Source organism: Canis lupus, chromosome 32 (genome assembly GCF_003254725.2).
Source record: "Canis lupus dingo isolate Sandy chromosome 32, ASM325472v2, whole genome shotgun sequence".
NCBI classification, from domain to species: domain Eukaryota; kingdom Metazoa; phylum Chordata; class Mammalia; order Carnivora; family Canidae; genus Canis; species Canis lupus.
The window spans coordinates 4154456-4177157 of NC_064274.1; the positions used below are offsets into that span (position 1 = coordinate 4154456).

General features: G+C 33.3%; 1 protein-coding gene across 3 annotated transcripts in view; it reads right to left on the minus strand.

Moving 5' to 3' along the window:
- Nucleotides 1-1011: 1011 nt before the first annotated feature.
- ANTXR2 (ANTXR cell adhesion molecule 2) overlaps nt 1012-22702 on the minus strand; it is a 160112-nt gene continuing 138421 nt past the window's right edge. For all 3 annotated transcript variants that reach the window (XM_049105018.1, XM_025426766.3, XM_049105019.1), the window contains exon 17: nt 1012-6026. In XM_049105018.1, the coding sequence (XP_048960975.1) occupies nt 5988-6026 (39 nt within the window). In that variant the 3' untranslated portion in view covers nt 1012-5987. The remainder of the gene's footprint in view (nt 6027-22702) is intronic.

Consider the following 22702-nt stretch of genomic DNA (forward strand, 5'->3'; position numbering starts at 1 on the left):
TAAAGCACAGTAATCCCTTCCATTTTATACAAATGTACTTAATTAGAAAAATTAGAAAAAATAACTTGGTGACTATACTATTTTTACCCTATCAGCACAATAGATTTAGTAATTTTGAAACCACTTGTGAACTGGTCTTTATCATTTGAATTAAATGTTTTTAAATCATTGATATAAATAAATCATTTCAGTGCTTTCTGGATGGTGGCAGGAATAGAGAGATACTGAACAAACATTAATGCCACTGTGATTTTCTTCTGTTTTTAGTGTTGTGCCATATTTAATCATACCAATATCCTTTAAAATGAGATAAAACACACCAAATATTGAGTAATATAGTCTTTGATATCCTCTTTAAGAAACATATTTAAAATCTTTTCAATCTATCTGAAATATTCAGCTCCTTATGAAGAATCCCAAGATGTTAATTTAAAAAGTCCTGGAACTTTTGCCCATTTTTTTTTTTAAACATTAAGAATTTGTTGACGATTTTTTACACTTGAACATATTGTTTAAAATATAATCTTTCTTTCCAGGTGACAGGCTCACACAAACAAAGTATTTAAAGAAGATGAAGGTCTGTCATTACTCTAATTATCAGAGACTTTTAGGATTATAGGATGTTAAAAAAAGATCTCAAAAGAATACTTTAGTGTGATAATGATAATCTTCTCGTTCACATCAGAATTTCAACTGGCAAAAATTCTGTTTACAGGTGTCATCTGGTAGAACTAGTCAATCTTATTTTATGAGTTTTTCTTTCCCCAGTTACTTCCACAAATCAGATGGTGGAGTACAAAAGCATGGCTAGAGATTTACATTCGCTTCTAATTTAGCACATGATGTAACAATTTCCTTTTTCTATTATCTAAGACTTTGGAAGCTCTCTGTTCCTTTGTTTTGCATCTACATTGTTCAATCACCTTGCCTTTTGGGCATTACCTTTTGGATAATATATATATTCTACAAGATTAACTAATGTTCCTAAACAAATTGAGATCTACTTAAATGTACATATTAATAACGTTTACAATTTATTTTGGATTAACCACTGACATTTACAATCTTGCAAATACAATTCACCCAAAACATAACTTTATAGCAATTAAGGAGACAACGTTAAGCATCCTTTTTAAATTCTTAGTTCCATAGTTTTCTCCTACAACAAAACAATGGTAATTTTGTCAAAGTTTAGCAATTCTAATATACTGCATATCCTAAGTATTATTCAAATTAGTGAGTAAAATGTTTTCCATTTAATACTTCCTATGGGGAACATAGCAGTTATTGTCAATTAAGATTGTTTTCCAATTTTCACTAAGGAAAGAAAAGCTTAATAATGTAACTTTCTGCAGTGTAAAAAGTACATCATTAAAATCGGTAGCATAAATATATTGTAACAATGTCTATACATATTTAAATATGCCTTTGAGAACTTGGTATGACTGTAAAGTCAGAGTAAAATACACAGATAGATATACTTCCCAATACTTTTTACTCGTTTCAAAGATTTCATCAAATATAAATTTTATTATCAGTTGCCTCTTTGACAAATTCTAATTGTAATAAATTAACTGAGAAATTACTCTATTATGAACAATTATAAAATTATGTACTATGGTTCAATGTCTTTTTGGTAACTAAATGGCAGTTTACGGAGCTAATATTGCTGTGCTCTCCAAATGAGGCCAGTCATTAAAAATATGAGATACATAAATACTAAAACTTCCAATATGACTATATTCACAGAAATATTGTCCCTGCTGGAAGGACCTTGAGACATCTCCTGTCCATCTCTAGTCTATGGTTGAGAAGCTCATCAGTTCAATTTCAGCAAGTTAGTTGTGGCGAGCTCTATGGGCTAAGCCATTCATCGCCTGTTTCCTAAGCGAAGATGATGTGTAGCATGTCATACTGACTCTCTCTCAAACACATACATTACCTTAATATAGGTCTTGTAAAGTAATCTAAATAAGCACATTTTAATATAAACTTGCATGTTCTACTGTGTAGGTTTTTTTATCATCGTTTTCTTTTGGCAGAACCGCACAAAAATATATTTTAGAAAAAAACAGCCCAGGGTTTGCTGCATTATGAGTTCTCACGATTATTTTCCTTTGCTTAATTTGACTGAATTATACCCTAGAAAGTGTAGGAATATACCGAAATTGAAGTGTTCTTAGAAATATGCCATAGAAATTCTCCAAGAAAAATATTAATCTAACCCCAAAACTAGAATACATGGCTGTACTCAACTTCATTATCAGCGAATAGACATTGTCTAGCCTCATCTGTCTTTCTTTTCTTAAATATATGACAGATACACCACTTATTCTGATTCTACATTATATATTTCCTTTCATATGTAAAGAATGTATATATTTCTCTCCTGAATTACATACCCACCAAATTTTTTTTTAGTAATATAACACTAATAAACTTCCTAAAGTAGAGCTGTCCGAAACCTAGTAAACGTGACAGGCTTTGTCATAGAAGAGGGTTACAGTGCTTTACAATGCTTATAAATGTGACCTAATTATATTTTGTTCTCTTAAATTCAAAGATGATGTATAGAAACTGATGAATCAAAACATGTTTTAGATACCTTTTGGCCATAATATAGACAGTGTTTTTAGAAATAAATTAATAAATTGCTTCTGAGCAGTAAACAATGGTCAGTGATATTTAGATAATAAAGTTATTAACTTCAGAGACACCCAGATCTTATATCCAGTAAGGATTTATTAGAAAAACAAATATTAAATAATTTATGATTTAAAATGGTTCAAATAAAGATCTGAGGGAGAATATAATCAAATCATTTCTCAAACAATTTGAAATATAGAAGGCTTAAGCCTTCTGTATTTCTGCCAAAATAAGAATTATCTATAGGTGACAGATGCTGCTCCCTACTTAATGGAGGGTCTCAATTTTTACTCTGCATCTCATTGGGAAGGAAATATAAATTTTTAAAATAGAATTAACTTGGGGAAAGGCATCAGTGCTGCAACTCTTAGCACCAAATGTTTTTTCTTGGAGCACCAAATGCTTTAAGGAAAACATTCCAAGTATCAAAGTTTTCAGATAGATAAATATTTATGGATCAAATCCATAAAGAACAGACATTGTTATGAAATATATATAGATGCCTTCAAAACTTTCTTTCCAGGCAGAGTAGACACATAAGTTAGGAATCATTTCCCACTTAATTGTTGTTGCAACCTTATGCAACACAAATGGATTATGGATAAAGACTTACTTGTTTATACATAGAAAGTAGATCTTGACTGACATTAGGTCCAAAAAATTAAATAGGAACTATTTCTCTCTATAAAATATTAAAAATGTTATTAAACTTATAGAAATGGCTTTTATTCTAACCTTTTATTTTCCTGTTTAGGAGATATAGAGGTTTTTTATTTAGTTCTTTGGTGAGTAAACAGCTCCCTTTCAAAGAAGATTCTTCTACATGCTAGATGGCAAAATGAGAGAAAAGAGCATAGATCTGGTTTCATGTCCTTAAGTGCAATGAAATTCCGTCTATCTTTGAACTTTATGAATGGTACTTTTTTAGTGTACATATAAACCGTTGCCTCTCCCTCTTCACTGAGAACTCTTCATAGTGGTATTAGAACTGGAAACCTATTTATGTTACAATCTACAGAAAGCTATTTTGTCCTCTAAAGACAGAAGTCTACTTTCATTGTTCATGTAGCAAAATACAAATGCCATGATAGTAGACAAATTCCAAGTGACTACCAAAGAAACAGCCTTAGCTTCTGTAGAATCTTTGGTGCTCTTAAATATCATTTATGGGTGTGCACAGACCAGAAAAGAAGCACCAAAATTTAAGAAGACAACAATAAGTGCTGTGCCAGATGCAAAGCTAGAACAAAGGTCTATGAGAAGAACTCATTGGGCGTATATCAGGCTTCCAAGTCACACTTGTAGACATGGATTTTTAATGCCAATAGTATCATTTGTGAACATTAAGCGACATCTTAGAACTGGGTATCATTCCGTCCTGAAACTAATCAGGACAATTATATATTTAGCCAAACAAAGCTTGAGTGTATGTGGGCTTACAATAAAATGGTAGCAGAGGCACAGGTAAAATTTTATTTCTGAGTATGCAGACACATGACTTTGGATCCAGCCAGCCAGTGACATAAATAAACTTGAGCAAAAGATTCAAGCTAGACAATATGCATATATATATATACAAATATATATATTTGTGTGTGTGAGTAAGGCTTCTTGGATCAGTGTCACAAATCTGGACACCAACCAACAGAATCACTCCCGTCCTCTGAAATTTCCATTAAGAGCACAATGGGGGTAATTACACTGGGATGTTCCAAATCGCTCTTTCCATCCTGTGCACTTACATGCCCGCCAAACATGAAACGTTCGCCTTCTCCCTTCCAATGTGATGGTTGTTGAACTTATTTTTAGTGTCATTTGATAAGCCTTTGTGCTCGCAGAGAGACATCCCACTGACCCAGCCACTGGTCATTGTCTATCCCAGTTCACATCAAAGCAGGCGCGCTTTGTCAGGTTTCGAGTCGAATATCCATTTCGCATCTGAAGTACAGTATCGAAAGTGACTAGATCATTTGAGCTTTTTTCTTCAGCTGCTGCCTCCTCCCTCCCCCATAGTGTTTCCACTCACGCTAACATAATTTGGCATCGTCGACGTGACACGATGGTGGGTTTTCTAAAGAATTATAATACATACATTTCGATGTTTTGAGGTGGCGGACCCTCCTGAAAATTTAAGTTATAAATTGATGAGAGGAGGTCTTTTTCTTTCTCTACTGAATCATCACCAAGGTAAGAGTGCCCCTCAAAATCCAAGTAATGCGCATACAGTAATAGGTCATTCAATGTCAAAAGACATAAAAAAGATGAGCAAAATCTTCACAGGCTGCTGCTTGCTGTTGCCTTTAATTATATTAATTAAACTTTGAAATTTTCATGCAAAGAGAGTTGCTGGCTTGTGACGCTGAAGAGCCCTTGGAGACTTGGAGGAAGGAAAAACCCTGAGCAGAAGCTTTGTGGTTACTGCTTCCTTTAAATTAAAAGCAAAACTAAGTCCCGGTATGTTTACAGATATTAATGCTTTATGCACTACTACACCCTAAACATTGAGAGTGGGGATAAATCTACCATCCCAGGGATAAGTTCTCAAAGCACAAGTCCCTTAAACTCCACTTAAGATCCCTGGTTAGAGGCCGTCTTCCTATGGAATAATGCTCTATTAATTTTCTTCTTTTCCCAAGTGCATAGTGAAAGAAAGGTGTTTTCAAACACTAAAGGGCAAAATCTTGCTTGCTACCAATACCTTGAGGCGTCCTGTCTACATTTTGTCATGCGTGTGCACTTTTCAGTGTTAGAATGACAAGATTGCCCAGTCAGAGGCTTCCTGTAAGGCACACTGTGATAGGGACTTGGGAGGATTTTGTAATCTGACATAGTTATAAGGCAATGGACCTGTATCTGCTTGGCTGGTGGGAAATTTCATACCCTGCCTGTAGCTAACAATCTTGTGATGTGAAAACACAAGTGCCATGTCTCCTTGTAAAAGACTCCTCTCTCCATTACAGATCCATCACGGCCAGTTGTTCTATGGTCCCCGTTTTGATATCATCTTCATGCTGTTGCTTTTTCCTCCTCTCCACATTCCAACAAACTTGCTTATATAAAACATAGCATGTAGATTAACATTAGTCTTTATTTTCAATGTCATGAATCATGAGCTACCACTGGGTTTCATCAATTCTTGCGTAGATGGCAGAACAAGTATTTAAAAATGTTTGGTGCAAGCAAAGCAGAAGGCAGAGAAAACATTTCCTGACTGAGAAGAATAAAGCTGTTCTTCCAAAATCTTCTGAAATGTACTTATTACTATTTTTTTTTTTCATTTGGTTGGAAATCAGCAGTGTGAAGATGTATCTTCATACCTCCTTGGTCTTCCTGCTTTCCTTTTACTGAGATGGAACTCGGGAGAAGTTTATGCACCGGCCCTAGAAAAGAAAAAAAAAAAATCAATATTGAAATATTAAAGCAATTATAAAAGCATAAGAATACCTAGTTTTACTACCACAATAATAAACAATTACTCAAGAACAGGTCAATGTTAAGATAAACCATGAAGTCATATTTATCCTCCTCAGATCAAAGCATGGTGGTTCATTCAGATCTTTTCCATACCAAGTTCATCTACAATGGTATGGTAAAATTAGAGTGCAAAAAAAGCTATGTAAAATAGAACTATGTTATTGCTATTTAAAGTACAGCATTACTATCTTAGCAATAAAAATATCAAAGCCAAACCCTATGTTTCCTTCTATAATGGATTTAAATGAAAGCACTCCTTTATGCAATCTGGTGCTTTTAAAACTGATATAAAACTGGTGCTTCTAAAATGCATACATGAGAAATGTACTTGAGAAGTATTAAGAGGCTGAGGATAAGGAGTCAGGGAGAAAGGGAAGAGATGCCATCTCTTTGTGATTCCATTTTATAATAGGCTTCTTTAAAAGACTTAGAAAAATAGTCCTCTGTTGTTGACCATTTCCCTGTGCACAACTACACATCATCATTACGTGTCCTCTCCAAATTGTAACTATTTATTTTCATTCCACATTTTCAAAGAGACTTTGGCATTCTAATTCCGTAGCACTTCAAGAAAAGCTAGGGAGACACATTGTTTCATATGTAATTGTAAATAATCCAAGAATTATTTGAAAACAAAGTTTTCAATTATTGGTAAAGGATCGCCTCTTTCCCTCTCCTTAGTATGACCCTGCTGATACCCTGTACCACACAAATCACATTCAGATTTCTCAACAGGCCAAAAGCTCACATACCACTTTCTAGTTTAGGGTAAGGATTATCATCTTATTGAGACTTTCCTATTTGTCATAATATGTGCTCTCTAACTTCAGATTTTAGAACTTCTCTTTATTTCTCTCTAAATGTGAATAATATGTTTGTTTTAAATATCAAATACAGGATAATATTAAAAAAGAACAACAAATATTGTTGGAGAAGAAAGACTGGAACATCAAAACAGGATTTTGGTCCATCTTCTTCTCAAAAATGTCTGCTAAATAAAAGTAGATATTTCAGAAATTAATGAAGAAGGAGAAAAGCCAAAAAGCAAACTAGTTTCCATTAACTTTTGGCTAAAGGCAGACACATTCACCAAATTATGTATCTTCTAAATAATTCTGGAGGCAACATTACTATTATAATTGTCAATTTTATTACTTACTTCATACCTGATATCTACAAATAATATCTGTGCAAAAGGGAGTTTGAGAAAAGCAGAGAGAAGATATGAGAATGAGGTTGAAATTCCATGGTAATGCAATGGTCTCAGGTCATGCACTCAGACTATATTTTTGTATTGTCTTGAACTTTCAAACAAGATCTTTAAAATGACTATTAAGTAAAAAGATGCTTTTCTCCAGATTAGCTAAGTATGACACCAAAAGCCATGGAAACATTAAAAATGTTATTTTTATTTCATATCCCCTTTCTAATTTTTCAAGGGGGAACAGGTAGGAAAAATGACATGATTAATAAATATTTGAACAGAGCAATAAAACAATGCTTCTAAGCCACAATAGTGTAACTATATATACAATAAGAAATAGATCTGACTAGAATAGAATGAACATCAAAAATACTATCTTCTGAAGTCTTTTGAGAAACCAACAAATACATGAAGAATTTTATTATGGCAACAAGGATATGAATTAATTGCACCTCTTTGTTGTGTATTTAATGGACCAAAAAAGTAAAAATTTTCTCTCTTCTGCATAATTTTGAAAAAAAGTTATCATGAATCTCTACTTTTACTTGAGTGTCATCGCTAATTAACTAGATCTGGATAGAGGGCCTCTTCTCTGATCACTTTTGTTCTACACATCAGATTAATCTTAGTGACTCTGATTCATATACTTTAAGCAATTAGATAGTTTAAAAAAATGAGATTCATAGTTCACCTGAATTCTTAAAATCACTTCAATGCCTAAATTATGCCAGACCTAATTATTTTTCATTTCATTTGGCATCATTTAATTATAGACATAGAAACTCAAATGAAGAGGACCCTACTGATTTTAACTCTGAGGTCCTTATTTCCACTCTTCCAAAGTTTGGGATTAAATACTGATCATCAGCTGTCAAATGTCTAAAAAAAACTGTTAAATCAACATATCGTCCTGTGTTTTAACACACGTTCATTAACAAAAAAATAAAAATAAAAACAAATAACCTTTCCCCCTCCTAATCAAGGACTCGATATTTTTCACTTTTTATCAAGAGTTGATCATGTGGGGGTGTATTTTTATTTTATAGAACTCTAACAGATGGTAACCTGGAGGAGTTATGTTCAAGAGTTACTTTCTCTGTTAAACATTACCCTGTTCTCCCAGTCAAGGGGCTCTTTCCCTCAAAATTCCCATAGCATTTCCATTATAGCCAAACCACATTATGTAGTAATTGTCTGCTTGAATATCTAAAAAGAAAGGTAACAGTGATTAAGTCTAAGGTTTCCACAGCCCAAGGTATGTAACGCAGCTTTGCCACTTGTTAACTGTGTGACTGTGGGCAACTCATTTATATCCTGTGTGCCTCAGTTTCCTGATCAGTACAATAAGAAATAAAAATCGGACCCATTCTTAGGACTGCTATAAAGATTGTATCAATTAATATGCAGAGGGCACTTAGAATACTACCTTGCACTTAGTAAACTCTCAATAAAAAATAGGTACCCATTATCCATACCTCCTCTACAATGTCATCGCAGTGTCTAACAGAGCAAACTGATAATAAATACTCACTTAGGAACAAATGGATGGATGATGAACATATAAATAAATAAATACATAATGACTAGACCTCAAAAATAGGAAGACAGAAGTGTAAGTTTGAAAGAGAAAAAGGATTACCAAGGAGAAAAATATAGCCATGGGAAAGGCTAGAAGAAAATAGAAACTGGAAGAGAACAGCCCTAAAGATGAAAGGATAAAAATGGAGTAATTAAGAAAAAAAGAAAACTATTGGCTAGAATAGGGAATTTTTATTCAGTACTCCACCAGAGGAGTATTATTCCTAGAGGAGTATTATTCCTAGAGGAATCTGCCAATTACTCTTACTCTTAGGGTAACCTCCAACAACCACTGTGCCAAAGTGTTTCAGCATTCCATGTTTCCATAGTTGAATCTGTTTACTTGTCTCTGGATTATATTCATTTAACATCCTGGTTGAGCCCATCCAAAGCAATTCTACTCAAGAGTACATGGGTATGACACAAACCAATGACCAAAATATCTTACAACCTAGTTAGCATTTTCATTCTTATGATACACAGCTCTAAGAGTTTCCATGAAATGCCTGTTCAAGCACTTGTTCAGGTCACAAACAGCAACGTAACTTTTAAAAATGCATGTGTGTGTGCTCACATGTGTACACACAGCCCATCTCAAGTGCTATGCATACTGGGATTGATTTACATAAAAATATAGGGAGCTCTTCAATTTTCATACCACATCAATCTTTCTAACCATTTCCCTAGTAGCTAGGACATATATTTCTCCATTCAATGTAACAGATTCATACCTCAGGCACTAATAATGGTAACTTTGGAATCATTTCTCTCCAGATCAGTTGGCAAAACTATCTTGAAGAGGTAAGTTCTAAGTGAAATGCTAGCCATCTAGTTCTCTAGGTTGAGTTTTCCACACAATGAAGTCCCTGAAGACCCCTGGGTTCTACAAGGTGCCTCGGGGGGTTACCGTGGTTGGTAAGGTACACTGGATGGGAATGAGCAGGCACAATGCAGCCTCTCAATGCTCATTTGGCTCAAAGAACACAATCTCACCTACCTTTAAAACTGTAATTCACTAAAAGATTTTGTTTATGTTTCCATTAAAAATGTATTTTGATAACTATTATTCAAGATATTCCTGCCTATGTTAAGGGCAGGTCACCAATAAACTATTTACATACCTGAACTTGGTTTCTTTACATACCTGAACTTAGAAGTGCCTTCCTACATCTAGATCTACGACACCATTTCCTCAACCTGTGGTCATATGAAGAGCCCAGATGACTTCTGGTCATATAAAGAATTTTTTATTTTGGAAAATTGCTACTGAGGACACAGATATTAAAGGATCAATTCTTAAGATTAAGTGCCAGCTAGAAAAAAGCTTGTCACTTCCGTTAAGTTTATGCACTTCCTTTATATTCTATAATGGCAGCCATGACTCAGCCCTTCTCTTTGTGATTTGGGTTTCAAAAAGCTCAGGCATATGATGTACTAGAAGTTTTGCTGCCCTTAGTGTTCACTTTCTGGTATAGCCCTATCTTGACTTCAGCCCATAATTATTTATTTTTTATTCTGAAATTTTATGATAGGTTTTTTTCTTTAGAAGTAGACCAGCTATAAGTAAATGTAAACTAATATACATACTTCTTTCTTAAATCTCAACTTTCTTATTTATGAAGGCTCCATATTCAGTTAAACCTTCAAAACCCCCCAACAAATAAATTATCTCAACTTCTACCTTATACAAAAAGATAATCTCAGGTCTACTTCCCTTCTTTGTTGCCTTTTCTTATTCTGATGGGACTTAATGAAGTACTCTGCAGACAGCTGATGTCAAATGAGGATTAATATGACTTAATCTGAGGTAACTTACATAATTAATATGAACTTGAAGTTTATACATGCAGGCATATTAAAACTATAATATTCTTCATAAAATCCCAGAAGTTCTCCTATAAGTAAATACCCTAAGTCTAAAAACTGCAAAACTTTACTTTGTTTTGGCTTCTAAAAAAAAATAAGTACAATACAATTCATTTTTTATAAACTTGAAATGTCTTAGCATACCAACTCCTCTCTTAGAGCAGAGCTCTGTGCAGAAGCTTTACTCCATTACCCACTTTCTCTCCACCTAAGAAGGAACAAAATGTACCCAGGATAAAACACAAATAAAATTTTGGTCGTAACAAAGTCTAAATTCACAATTGGAATCTGTCAGCTTTAGCTTCACTGAGGGACTTTCAGGCATTTAACAAGTATCTATTGGAGTAAGAAGTTCACTGATATTTCTCCAGAAATCCTTGTTGGCAATACCTTCCTTCTCTTGGGTCTCATCATAAGTAGAAATGGGAAATTGATGCTCAAAATAAAATTGCCTGGTGCTGTTACTACTTTGCACTTAACAAAATGAGAGATGAAAACAAGATAACAGTAGAAACTGATATATTTGCTGTTGGTTACGTATATAGACCACCAACTCTGCTGCAATCTTTGAAAACTGATTTCACCCATTCATTTTCACTGTAGCCAGGAACAGTAGTGTTAGCCAGAGCAAGTGCCATGTTTCCCATCTCTTGAGCATTAAAATTCTGCTGGCATTAACGTTAGTGAACTCCTTTACTAGCTATCTGCACAGGATATATTTCACTGCTATAACTGTTACAGTATTATGCTCACCTCATAAATATCCATTGACAAGCTGAAGCATACAACTGCACTTTAGTTTAGACTTTTCAAACACAGATAGCTGATTTATTTGTATCTCCATTTCTAAAAAGAATTTACTAAACCTTCATGTTTTGTGCAACTTTAAACAGTGATTCAAATTTCAAATTGTATACAAAGCACCCATGCATATAGAAACAGACACAAAACAATTCTAGAGGTCCAAGAAATCCTGCTTATCAGGTAAGAATGTCAACTTGAGGAAACAATAGGCTCTTTGGATGGAGATTTTCTGCAGCAACTGAAGATGCAAGACTGAAGAGAGGGCACAAACTATTATCTTTCTCTCTCATATATATGTGACAGAGATCTATCTATATATGAGATATAGAATATATATATATGAGGTAATATATATATGAGATTATATATATACACACACACACATATATATGAGATAATCTGTAGTATCCTCTGCTCAAACTAAAAGTGCAAGATTCTGAGCTGAAATATAAATTCCACATACTCTTTTGTAATGAAAGCTCAACCTATATATGCCCCATTTTACAGGAGAGACCACATACCACATGGATATTCAGTAGATGTCATGAAGTGAAGTGCTGAGTTTACTTGAGAAATTTACTTTCAAATGGTTTTTTTCCCCTTTTTATTCTATTATAGCATCTGCAAAATTTTAATGACTCTACACATACTGTTAACATTTACTTTGCAAATATTCAGTTCTCCCACTAGTTTTTCTTAAGATTCGGGAATATAGTTGGAAGCTAATAAAATATGCAATCCATACCTCATAATAATAATATATGAAATTGACCTTTTAAGATTATTACTTGTAAGATAGACAGACAGACATACAATTTTGGTAGTTTTTCCAAAAACATTGTTGGCAGTTCCTTCTTGAGCCTCATGATGGATTGTAATGGGGAAAAGGTACCCAAAAGAATCATATATGTAAAATCAGAACTCTGTACATCCTTTTAGGTGGGAACATCATAAGTAGTGTAGAAATAATTTCCCTTTTCCTAATCTCGATTAGAGTACTAATTGTATCTTAAGTCTTAAATCAACAGTAAAAAAAAAAGAAAAAAGAAAAATCTACTTAAAAATATAACTTAAAGCTACAGAAAAACAGTATATAAATTCCATACATGCACAGTGTAGCATTATGGGTATATAACAAAAGACTGAAACAATCCAAATATCCATTAGTAATGGACAAGATGAGTAAACTATGAGATACAGATAGATAATGGAATACTTATATTTTCAAATGGAAATCAAAAGCTAGTATTTGCCTTAAAAATAAAAATAGTTATTAACAGGTGCAAGGTGGGAATGGAAAAGGATGTAAATGAGATCTTTGAATAGATCTTGTTATGTGCTATCAAATGCAATAATAACTATTTTACATTAAAAATATTTAATAGAAAAGAAACTCCTACAAACTAAAACAGCCTTCACTATGAGCAAGTCAGAATGCTGCCCAAAACTGAGGACATGACAAAAAAGCTGAGAGAGACCCCTCATTATACACGAGGTTTTCCCTGAGAACAAAGAGATAGTCAACTGAAAGCTGGGAAGAAGTCAGGAAGGAAGAGAATTATTTCCCTCTCCAAAAGGACTTTCCCCAAGGGAAAGTAAACAGTTTGCTTTAGGTTTGGAGAATAAGAGAAATGAGAAAAATAATTCTGAGGGACCCAGGTCCTTTTACAATGATAAAGCAGCAGACTGATGAAACTTGGAAATAGGAGAACTGAGAAAAATCCCTCCAAGGTTCATGAGGCCTCTGACAATGCAAGGCATTGGTCAAAGGCTGGCGGCAGGAATTAAGATGGAAGCTTGTCTCTCAAGCTACAAAAGTGGCAGAAGGTGTGAGTGAGGAGATGGGATCCTAGCAGCTGGAGAGCAAAGAAAACCCCCCTGCAATCCAAAAATCTCACAGGTGGGCTGTATAGCAGAGAGAGAGAGAGAGAGCTCTGATGAAAAGAAATCCCTGACACTGCCCTCAAATGTTTAAAGCCAGTAGTGAACTAAAAATAACTAAGAAGGCAACAAACTGTGATCCAGCTCAGCTACAGATTGGCAACATGCCAGACGTAGTGATAAATGTTTCTACAGGTAAATATTATCTAGTCTCTATTTTTATGTACAATTCGCAGCACAAAATAACAAATTGTGGTACACACACAGAAGCAGGAAAATATGGCCCATAATCAATGGGAAACAGTTAGTTTGGGTAAATCTGTAGTTAATAGATACAAACTTTAAAATAACTATGATAAAAATATTAGAAAGTCTAGTGAGAAAGATATAGGTAGCATGCATAAAAATATAGTAAATTTCAGGAGAAACTATAAATAATGAAATGGAAAAACTAGAGAGGAAAATGTAGTATCAGAATAATGTATTTTGGGACACCTGGGTGGTGCAGTCAGTTGAGCATCTGAACTCTTTCAGCTCAGGTCATGATCTCAGTGTTGTGAGATCAAGCCCTGCATCAGTCTCCACACTCAGCACAGTCTTAAGCTGATTGTGGAGCCTGTTTGAGGTTTTATCTCCCTCTACATCTGCCCCTTCCTCCCTCTGTGCATGCACTCTCTCTCAAATAAAACTTTTAAAAAATGTTTTAGATTAATGTAAACATAGATGACATAGTAGAAGAAAATCTCATTGAACTTGAAGGTAGCGGAATAGAAATTGTTCAAACTGAAAAAAAAAATAATTAAAGAGAATCTAAGACTTGGAGGACCATATCTAACAGCTTAATGAAAAATTGGTGTTCCAGAAGAAAAGGAGAAATAATGTAGAAGAAAACCTTGAAAAAGTAATGGCTGAGAACATCCTTAAATTGATGAAAGTTGTAAACCTACAGATCAAAGAAACTTAGTAACCCTCAAGCAGAATAAGTACACAGAAAACTGCATCAAGAAACACCTAATAAAAGTTATGAAAACCAAAGGATATCATAAAAACATACCTCTCTGTTCCTCCTACCTTCCCCAGAGATTATATATAGAGAAAACACAAGCAGGACAGCCAACTTTCCATCAGCAACAGTGAAGGACAAAACACAATGGAACTCCCCTCAAAATTCTAACTGGGGTTGAGGAACGGAAGTCAACCTAAATTTCCATATCCAGAGAAAATATCCATTAAGAATGTAGGTAAAATAATCTGCAAAATGTGGAAGGGGCTAAAGTGTATTATGCTAAGTGAAATAAGACAGAGAAAGGCAAATACCGTATGATTTCATTCATATGTGGAATTTAAGAAACAAAACAGTTGAACACAGAGGAAGGGGGGGGGGAGAGAAGGAGGCCAACCATAAGAGACCCTGAACTAGAGACAACAAACTGAGGGTTGATGAAGGGAAGGTGGTAGGCTAAATGGGTAATCTGTATTAAGGAGGGTACTTGTGATGAGGACCGGGTGTTGTATGTAAGTAATGAATCACTAAATTCTACACTTGAGACCAGCCTTACTATATATATTAACTAACTAGATTTTAAAAATTAAAAAGAAAAGATGTAGGCAAAGTAAAACCATTTAAGATATGCAAAACTTCACATAATTTTATCTACAATAGACCTCAACAATAACAAGTCCAAAAACTCTTGAAACCAAAGGAAAAGACATTATATGGAAGCCTAGAGTTGTAGGAAGAAATAAGGAAACAGAGGAGTAAATATGTGAATAAACAGGAAGTACAAAAATACAAAAGAAATTAAATTTCTTTATTACAATACGATTACTTAAAGCAAAAATATGTTATTGAATTCCTAACATATGTAGGATTAAAATATATGAAAATAAAAGCATACAAAGTTAGAGGAAATGGGGATCAAGTACTATAATGTTTATTGTTCTTAAACTACTATATTACTTGATAGCAAATTGTGAAAAGTTAAAACAGTATATTTATCTCTAGAGCAATCACAAAAAATAGTAGAAAAATATAGTGAAGAAAGAGAACATGAAATGGATTACAAAAAAATTACTGTTAACCCAAAAGAGGGCAGAGGAGAAACAGAATAAAGAATGGACAGAACAAATAGAAACAAAACATATAGATGTAATAACTGGAAAGAAACCTAAACAAATGAATTGGATACACAACTACACTCAGAAAAAAATATTATTTCAAGTGACTAAACCAGTATTTGGCCTGTATATCAACAATAGAATATAATCCAGGATAAATAGAGCAGCAAAGAAATGTTTTATTTCATTCATTAAACTTCATTTTACTATTTTATTATTATTTTGTAGCTATTTATATAATAGATTAGAGCAAATAAGTACTTTAGTATTGTTAAGGCCAAGACTTTTCATGTAAGAGAAAGGTGATGCAAGTATAAATTTAAATATTCAGGAAAATTTCTTAATGCTAAGTTAGAATTGAAAATATACCATAAACTCATGATTTTTTCAAAACTATTGAATTTTCTAGCCTTATGTGTTGAAATGCTTAGAAGTAATGACAGCCCAATAATAATTAGCACCCCTAATATCCAAAATGTGTTCTCTAAATACCATTATCTAGTAAAAACATCTAGTGTCCTTTGGAGTTGAATAGTTTAATCCAGTTTTAAAACAGAAAATGTAAAAGATGAGTCTGGGAAAAAAAATTTAAAAAAGATGAGTCTGGGACATATTCTGCCAAAATAAAATAAATTTATGAAACATTAACATAAGCCATGTCAAAAATATGTAATAACTAACATGACGGATCAGGCATTTGCCACCTGCTTTTCTCTGATCTATATTGACATACCTGATGGTAGAACAATTGATGTGATGCACTAGAAAGTGCACAACACCACTTATGAATAATCCCTGCTAAAAGAAAAAAGGCAAATCTGAATCAGAGTAAGGGGGTACAAAGTAGCAGTATATATGAGTGTGTGTTGGGAGACCAGTGCTGGAGGAGTTGTAACTGTATAAAAAAAAGTGTTCAAGGTAGCTCTTGAGCAGAGATTCAAAGGCAGTAGATGAAACAGTGACTACCCGGGGAAGGATAATCCTGTTAGAGAAACCAAGCACAAAGACCCTGGGATGAAAGCGTCTTTGGAATATCTATAGAGAAGCAATATAGGTGGCAGGTACAGACTGAGCAACAGAGAAACTGTTAGATGAGGTCAGAGATGAAGCAGAGACCCTATCATGCAAAGCCTTGTAAAGGGAACTATTACAAATCCTCCTTTTTAAAAGCAAAGTTACTAATTATACAAAGTTAACATCTGGATCCCTCTCATCTCTTTTACAGTAGATTGAGTTAAACTGTTAAATGAGTCACTTTTCAAAGTTCTTAAGAACTTTGTACCAAAATATCCTCCCTCCCCCTCTTACATACCCACAATTAACAGACAATATATCACAATAAAGAGCTCAAATTCTCACTATTATATCAAACAATGGCTAATTTAAAACTCAATCCATATTTGAATTACACATTTAGGAAATTTTTTTTAAAAAATCCAAATGAAAGCTATACTACACCACTATTATTTAATTACATGAGAAAGAGAATAAATTAATTTATTCAGTGTGGAAGAATGCTGCATGAAAATACTAATTTTCACTAGAGTATTTCTAGAGTTAAAATTTTATGTTACTATCACAGAGCAAAACTTTTACAAGTAATTTGCTTAATTTTTCCTAGAAATAAGGCATTGAGAAAGTCATTTGGCTTATCAAACTGCCTTTGGCACATTTAAGAGAAATCTCAAATACGTATTATATACATTAGCACTGAAAAACATTCACTGAGAGATTTTCCTAATGTATATGACTCTAGGGATGCAGTGATGTGTCTCTAGGTACCTTAAATTTCTGAGAATTAAATCCTCACTTTTGTGACCCTGAAATAGTATATGCTGTCCCACTTGAAAATTAATAACTAAAAATATGTTGATGATTTCAGCTTGCACTTGATTCAAACAAATTTTTATTAGCTCTATTTAGAAGAATTCACAGTTCTTTGGGTCATTTGTCAGATGGTTAAATTCTCAGCTAACATGAAACTAAGGATTTTTCAAAGAAAACCAATTACTGAAAACTTCACTTTAGGTTTTTAAATTGATAGTGTATGGATAATGTCAATTAAAGATACTTTATAGAAATGTACGGTTTTCAAAGCTTCACTGTGAAGGACAATTACAGATTACTCTCTTGAAGATTATAAACAAAAAAATTTTATGAAAAAATCTGCTTATCACTTTATCTGGAAAATCAGTTACTGTGAAACATTCTTCTTTTGCATGGCAAGTATTAAGTGAACTCATTCCTGGCATTCAGTCTTAATAAAAGACATATGTATATATTAAACTTTTGAGCAACAAATCTATGCTTTATTTATTTTTATCACATTTTGGAAAAACAATTTTAAACAGCTGAAGTTTTATATCTAATGAGAAGACATCCAAATCCCCAAAGTCATGATTTAATTTTGCTTCTTAGAGACTAATATTTAGATGTATGATATGAAATGATATATGCCTTTCTATAACACATAAGTAATGTGGATTAAAATTCTTCACATTATACCTCTACATTCTAGACTGCCAGCACAGCAGCCAAATGACTACATTTATTGCTAAATTTATACCAAGGAGAACAAAACTTCAAGTGGCACCTTAAATTGTATATATTGAAATTAGGCTGATAAGAGCATGAAGTCTCCCTGCTTCTATGTGCTGACACTTTTCAAATATAGCCACAGGGATTTATATTGCAAAGGTAGATAGCACTGTAACCCGTGATGTCAATTCACAGATTAGTTACAATACAATGCATTTAATGGGAATCCCTTACTCATAGTTTGAAAAGAAGCTAAATAGGAATTAATTCTGCCTCTTACTCAATACAAGCATTCCTAGTCTAAATAACATACTGACTAACAAGTTAGACTGACTCTTGAAAGAACTGTAGAAATATTAAACCATCTCAGAGATATATCCAACATAATTTATATATAATATTATATATTATATTATTATTATATATATAATATTATATATTATATATATTATTATATTGTTATTGGTTATAATATATAATATTATATATATAATATATCCAACATAATCCAACATAATTTCCCAAACAGAAAGAATAAACTTACAAAGTTTAAACATTTACACCCATTAAAAGCATACAGATGCATTCAAGTAAGTAAGCAAATATGACTTGATGTCATAGTGTTTCCAACTACTAATAACTTACTTGTGTGTAATAAATTACTTCTACATACAAAGGACAGTTTGCTTCTTGGTCCAGAGAACTCAAAAAAGCTGAAGATATGTACATTAAAGAGTCAAATAACAAAAAGTAATTGGTTTTGATTTTTAATCTCCATTTGACTGTCTATATGTAATTATTCAACATAAATCCCAGGACTAGAACCTGGAGTTTAGTCTATCTACAAATATTGGATCTAGTGTTTGCACCAAACAGATGATAGATGATAGATGATAGATGGATAGATAGCTAGATAGCTAGATAAACAGATAGATAAGATATATAGATATACTAAAGTGAATATAGAGTCAATTTTCAGTTAGCTTAGAAAAATAAATTCTGATATTCTATGACAAAATGATTTTCTAAGCCAAAAATAATATTAGCCCAATATCTTATTCTACTACACAAAATAAAGACTCTGGATGATAGCAAAGTTTGTTCAGCATTACAACAGCCCTGCTAATTTATTTTTAATAAATAAATCTAAGTATTTCTTTAAGCTTCATGGTCTTTCCTTTTTAAAAAAAAAAAGATAAATGAATTCATTCATGAGAGACACATACAGAGGCAGAGACATAGGCAGAGGGAGAAGCAGCCTCCCCTTGGGGAGCCTGATGTTGGACTTGAACCCAGGACCCCACAATCATACCCTGAGCCAAAGGTGCACTGAGCCACCCAGGCGATACCCCCATTCATCTTCTTTCCTCAGACTGCAAGTTCCATGATGTTGTTTCCAATCATTTTGCAAATGCCTAGAAGAGTGTTCACCCTACAGTTTAAGTGCTTAACAATATTTGCTGACTTAATATCTACCAGATTTGAAATATTAAATTTGATCTACGCAGCCACTATCTCTCTGAAATATATAACTGATATCGAGAACCATACAAACATTGAGATAGTTCAAACTAACAATAGAAATGATTAGCAAGCTAGCTATAAAATAAAATAGGATGGTTCACTTATCTAAACATAGGAACACAAAACTTTAAAACTGTACTTCAATTTTTGCTAACCGACTTGTAATTAAACAATAGTGGCCATCACTCCATGGGCAAAAGTCTTCCTGGCTTATTTTGAGACATGAACATTCAAGTCATCATAGTTGCCCCATTTTCTGTATGCCAACCCAATGGGTAGGCCTAACAGGGAGATGGCTGAACTACAGGATAGAATTGTTCTAAGCTGGGAAACAAGTAGGCATCAGAGAGGAACTGAACTTGATGTCAATTTTAAATGGAGAGCAGATGGTAGAAAGTGAGGTCTGTTTCATGCCCAAAACCACCAAAAGAGAAGATAGAGATAAAAGCATATATTCTAAGTCCATTATGATTCTTAGATCTAAATCATCACATGTTTGACAAGCAGGAAGTAGTCGTTTCGAGCAACCTAACCACCTGCAAGCATATCATGAAGTAGTGAAACATTAAATCAATGCCTGGTTAATTCACTGATTTGCTGGGCATTTATTTTCCTTTATCTCTCAGTTATTCCCTGTCAAAGAAATCAATATTTGAAGACACATGATATTTCTTCACACAAGTGGCATACTACTTGCTATCTCTACATGTGTTAATAAAATTACAGAGGCTAAGTTATTCATCAAGGAGGGATTATTCTGCATTTTTTAGTTATTAACATCATTGAATTTGAAAACAATATAACCCAATTCATGCAGATTTTCCAAAACACATATTTTAAAACAATCTCAGTATCACTGGCATTTGCTGACAAATATGAAAAGTTAGGATTTAATTAATACTGGGCTATCAACAAGTAAAGATTTGGGCTTAAAAAGACTGAAAATATTCTTTAAAAGAATAAATACATCTTGATAAATCAATTTCAACTAATACATCTTATTTAAAATCAATGAGAATGTCTTTAATCTTCAATTCATTGTTGGAGTTGCTCTTCCTTTGGTCAGAAGGTATTAGAAAGTTATTCATTCCATGTTAGGACTGAAGCACAGAACATTCTTTAGAGTCAGAAAACATGAAAGGAAAAGGCAAGAAACTGTCTCTTGCAATTGCAAAAAATCTAGTGTTCATTAAACTTGCTTTCTTTAAATTCAGCCTCTGGTAGACTTTTTAAACACGACAATGAAAATTCACTTTCAAGACCGTGCCCCTTTAAAATATCTCTTTGACTGAAACAAAAGAGAGGTAGTCATGCATCAGTACAATGCCATAATAAAAGCTGTGCCAAGCTGTCATACTTTAACCTGGCATCCCATCATCACAGATAGAAAGGCTATGTGAGATGACAATGTAATGTGTTGCTTGAATGGCATCCCTGAGAAAAATCCAACTGCAGCAGCACATTTTTAGATTTAAATGTGAAAGATTGGTCATTCTAAATATATATCATTGTATTTTTTCATCAAAGTCAACACCTATCTTTGCAACTTAGAGAAGATTGAATGAATAAAATATTCTTGTATTGGCAAACCCCAACATGGACAACTGTATGAGCATTTTTATCCTCTTCTGACAACATCAATGCACCTTGCAAAAAGGAAACCAGATGTTCATTCTATTTAGTGCTATTATAAGTCTGTTTTACAGACTTAAATTATATTCACTGGGGTTTTTTTTTTTCTCAAATGACGATGGCACTGAAGCTTTTGATAATGAAGAAAACATATTTTTATGTGGATTTTTTGGTACTTCTAGCTTTAAATATACAATTTAACATACTTTTAAAATAGAGCATATGGAAATGCTATAATCTGAATTCCAGGCTTAAATAATGGTTCAAAAGCTACCTTACAGTAATTGCGAACCATGCAGGTTACTGAGACTGAGAACTAACAGAAACATAAATCTCTTTGCCGTAATCATACTAACTTTCAGGACTTAAAATTTCCACAGTTAATAGCCCGTTGTTCAGGTTCTACAAAATTTATTCACATATTTTTAAAAGGATTATATCATGAGAATCCTTACTTTTGTGTGACTTGAGGTCATTTTGTATTGAGCAGTATTAAAAATAACACCTGTATAAGTCAGCCAGTGAATAAAAATTAGCAGCAACCAATGAGTTATCTTAGTGTAGCAATTTCTATCTATCCACTTAACTGCATTATCACAGAGGTGATGTCTATGAAAAAGTAAGCACTAAGCAACTGAAGTCTGACCAAAACAATTTAACATCATTCAGCTGTTCTCAAGACAAGAAGAAATTCTAAAGTATTTTTCCTTTGTTGCTGCTTTTCACTTTTATGGGGAGAAGACAAATTATACCTAAAAAAATATGACCTTAGAAACAATCTTCCAAAAAAAAAAAAAAAAAAACAAACAAAAAAAAGAAACAATCTTCCACCAATCAGTGTGTTCTTAAACAATCACTTCAATGTCTTAGGGTTCTTTATGTTGGGAGAACTGCATACTAAAAATTTATTCAAAATGATGGCTTTGGAAAACTTTCAAGATTGCGAAGGATGTGCTGAATTAATAGTGATTAATATGCATCGAATGAATCAGCCAATATTTGTGAATGAGATTCTGAATCCAATTTCTGTAAGAATTAATAATTCATTTAAGATTCGTATGTTCTTCGGCATGTTTTTGAGAAAATTCAGTTAACCAAAATATTTAACTTACCAAAACACAGCAATCCCAATCATGTCTATGAGTTTATTGTACCATGTTGTTGATGAGACGAGAAATGTGTCTAACTTGATGTTAGAAGTAAGGTTTGAGTTCTAACCTTATTATTTTACAAACCACATGTCAGCTTCCTGTCTTGAAGGTTGTGTTAGCTTATGTGAGCTGAACGAGAAGTGAGATGGTTGCCATATTGAAGCAAATTAAGAGATTTGATTTCAAGCTTAGAAAGGAAAATGAGAATTTATAAAGATCTGTAAAGACTTGCATGTGAAAGTAACTATTTTATTTTAAAAACAAATCAATTTCATCAAATGTGGAG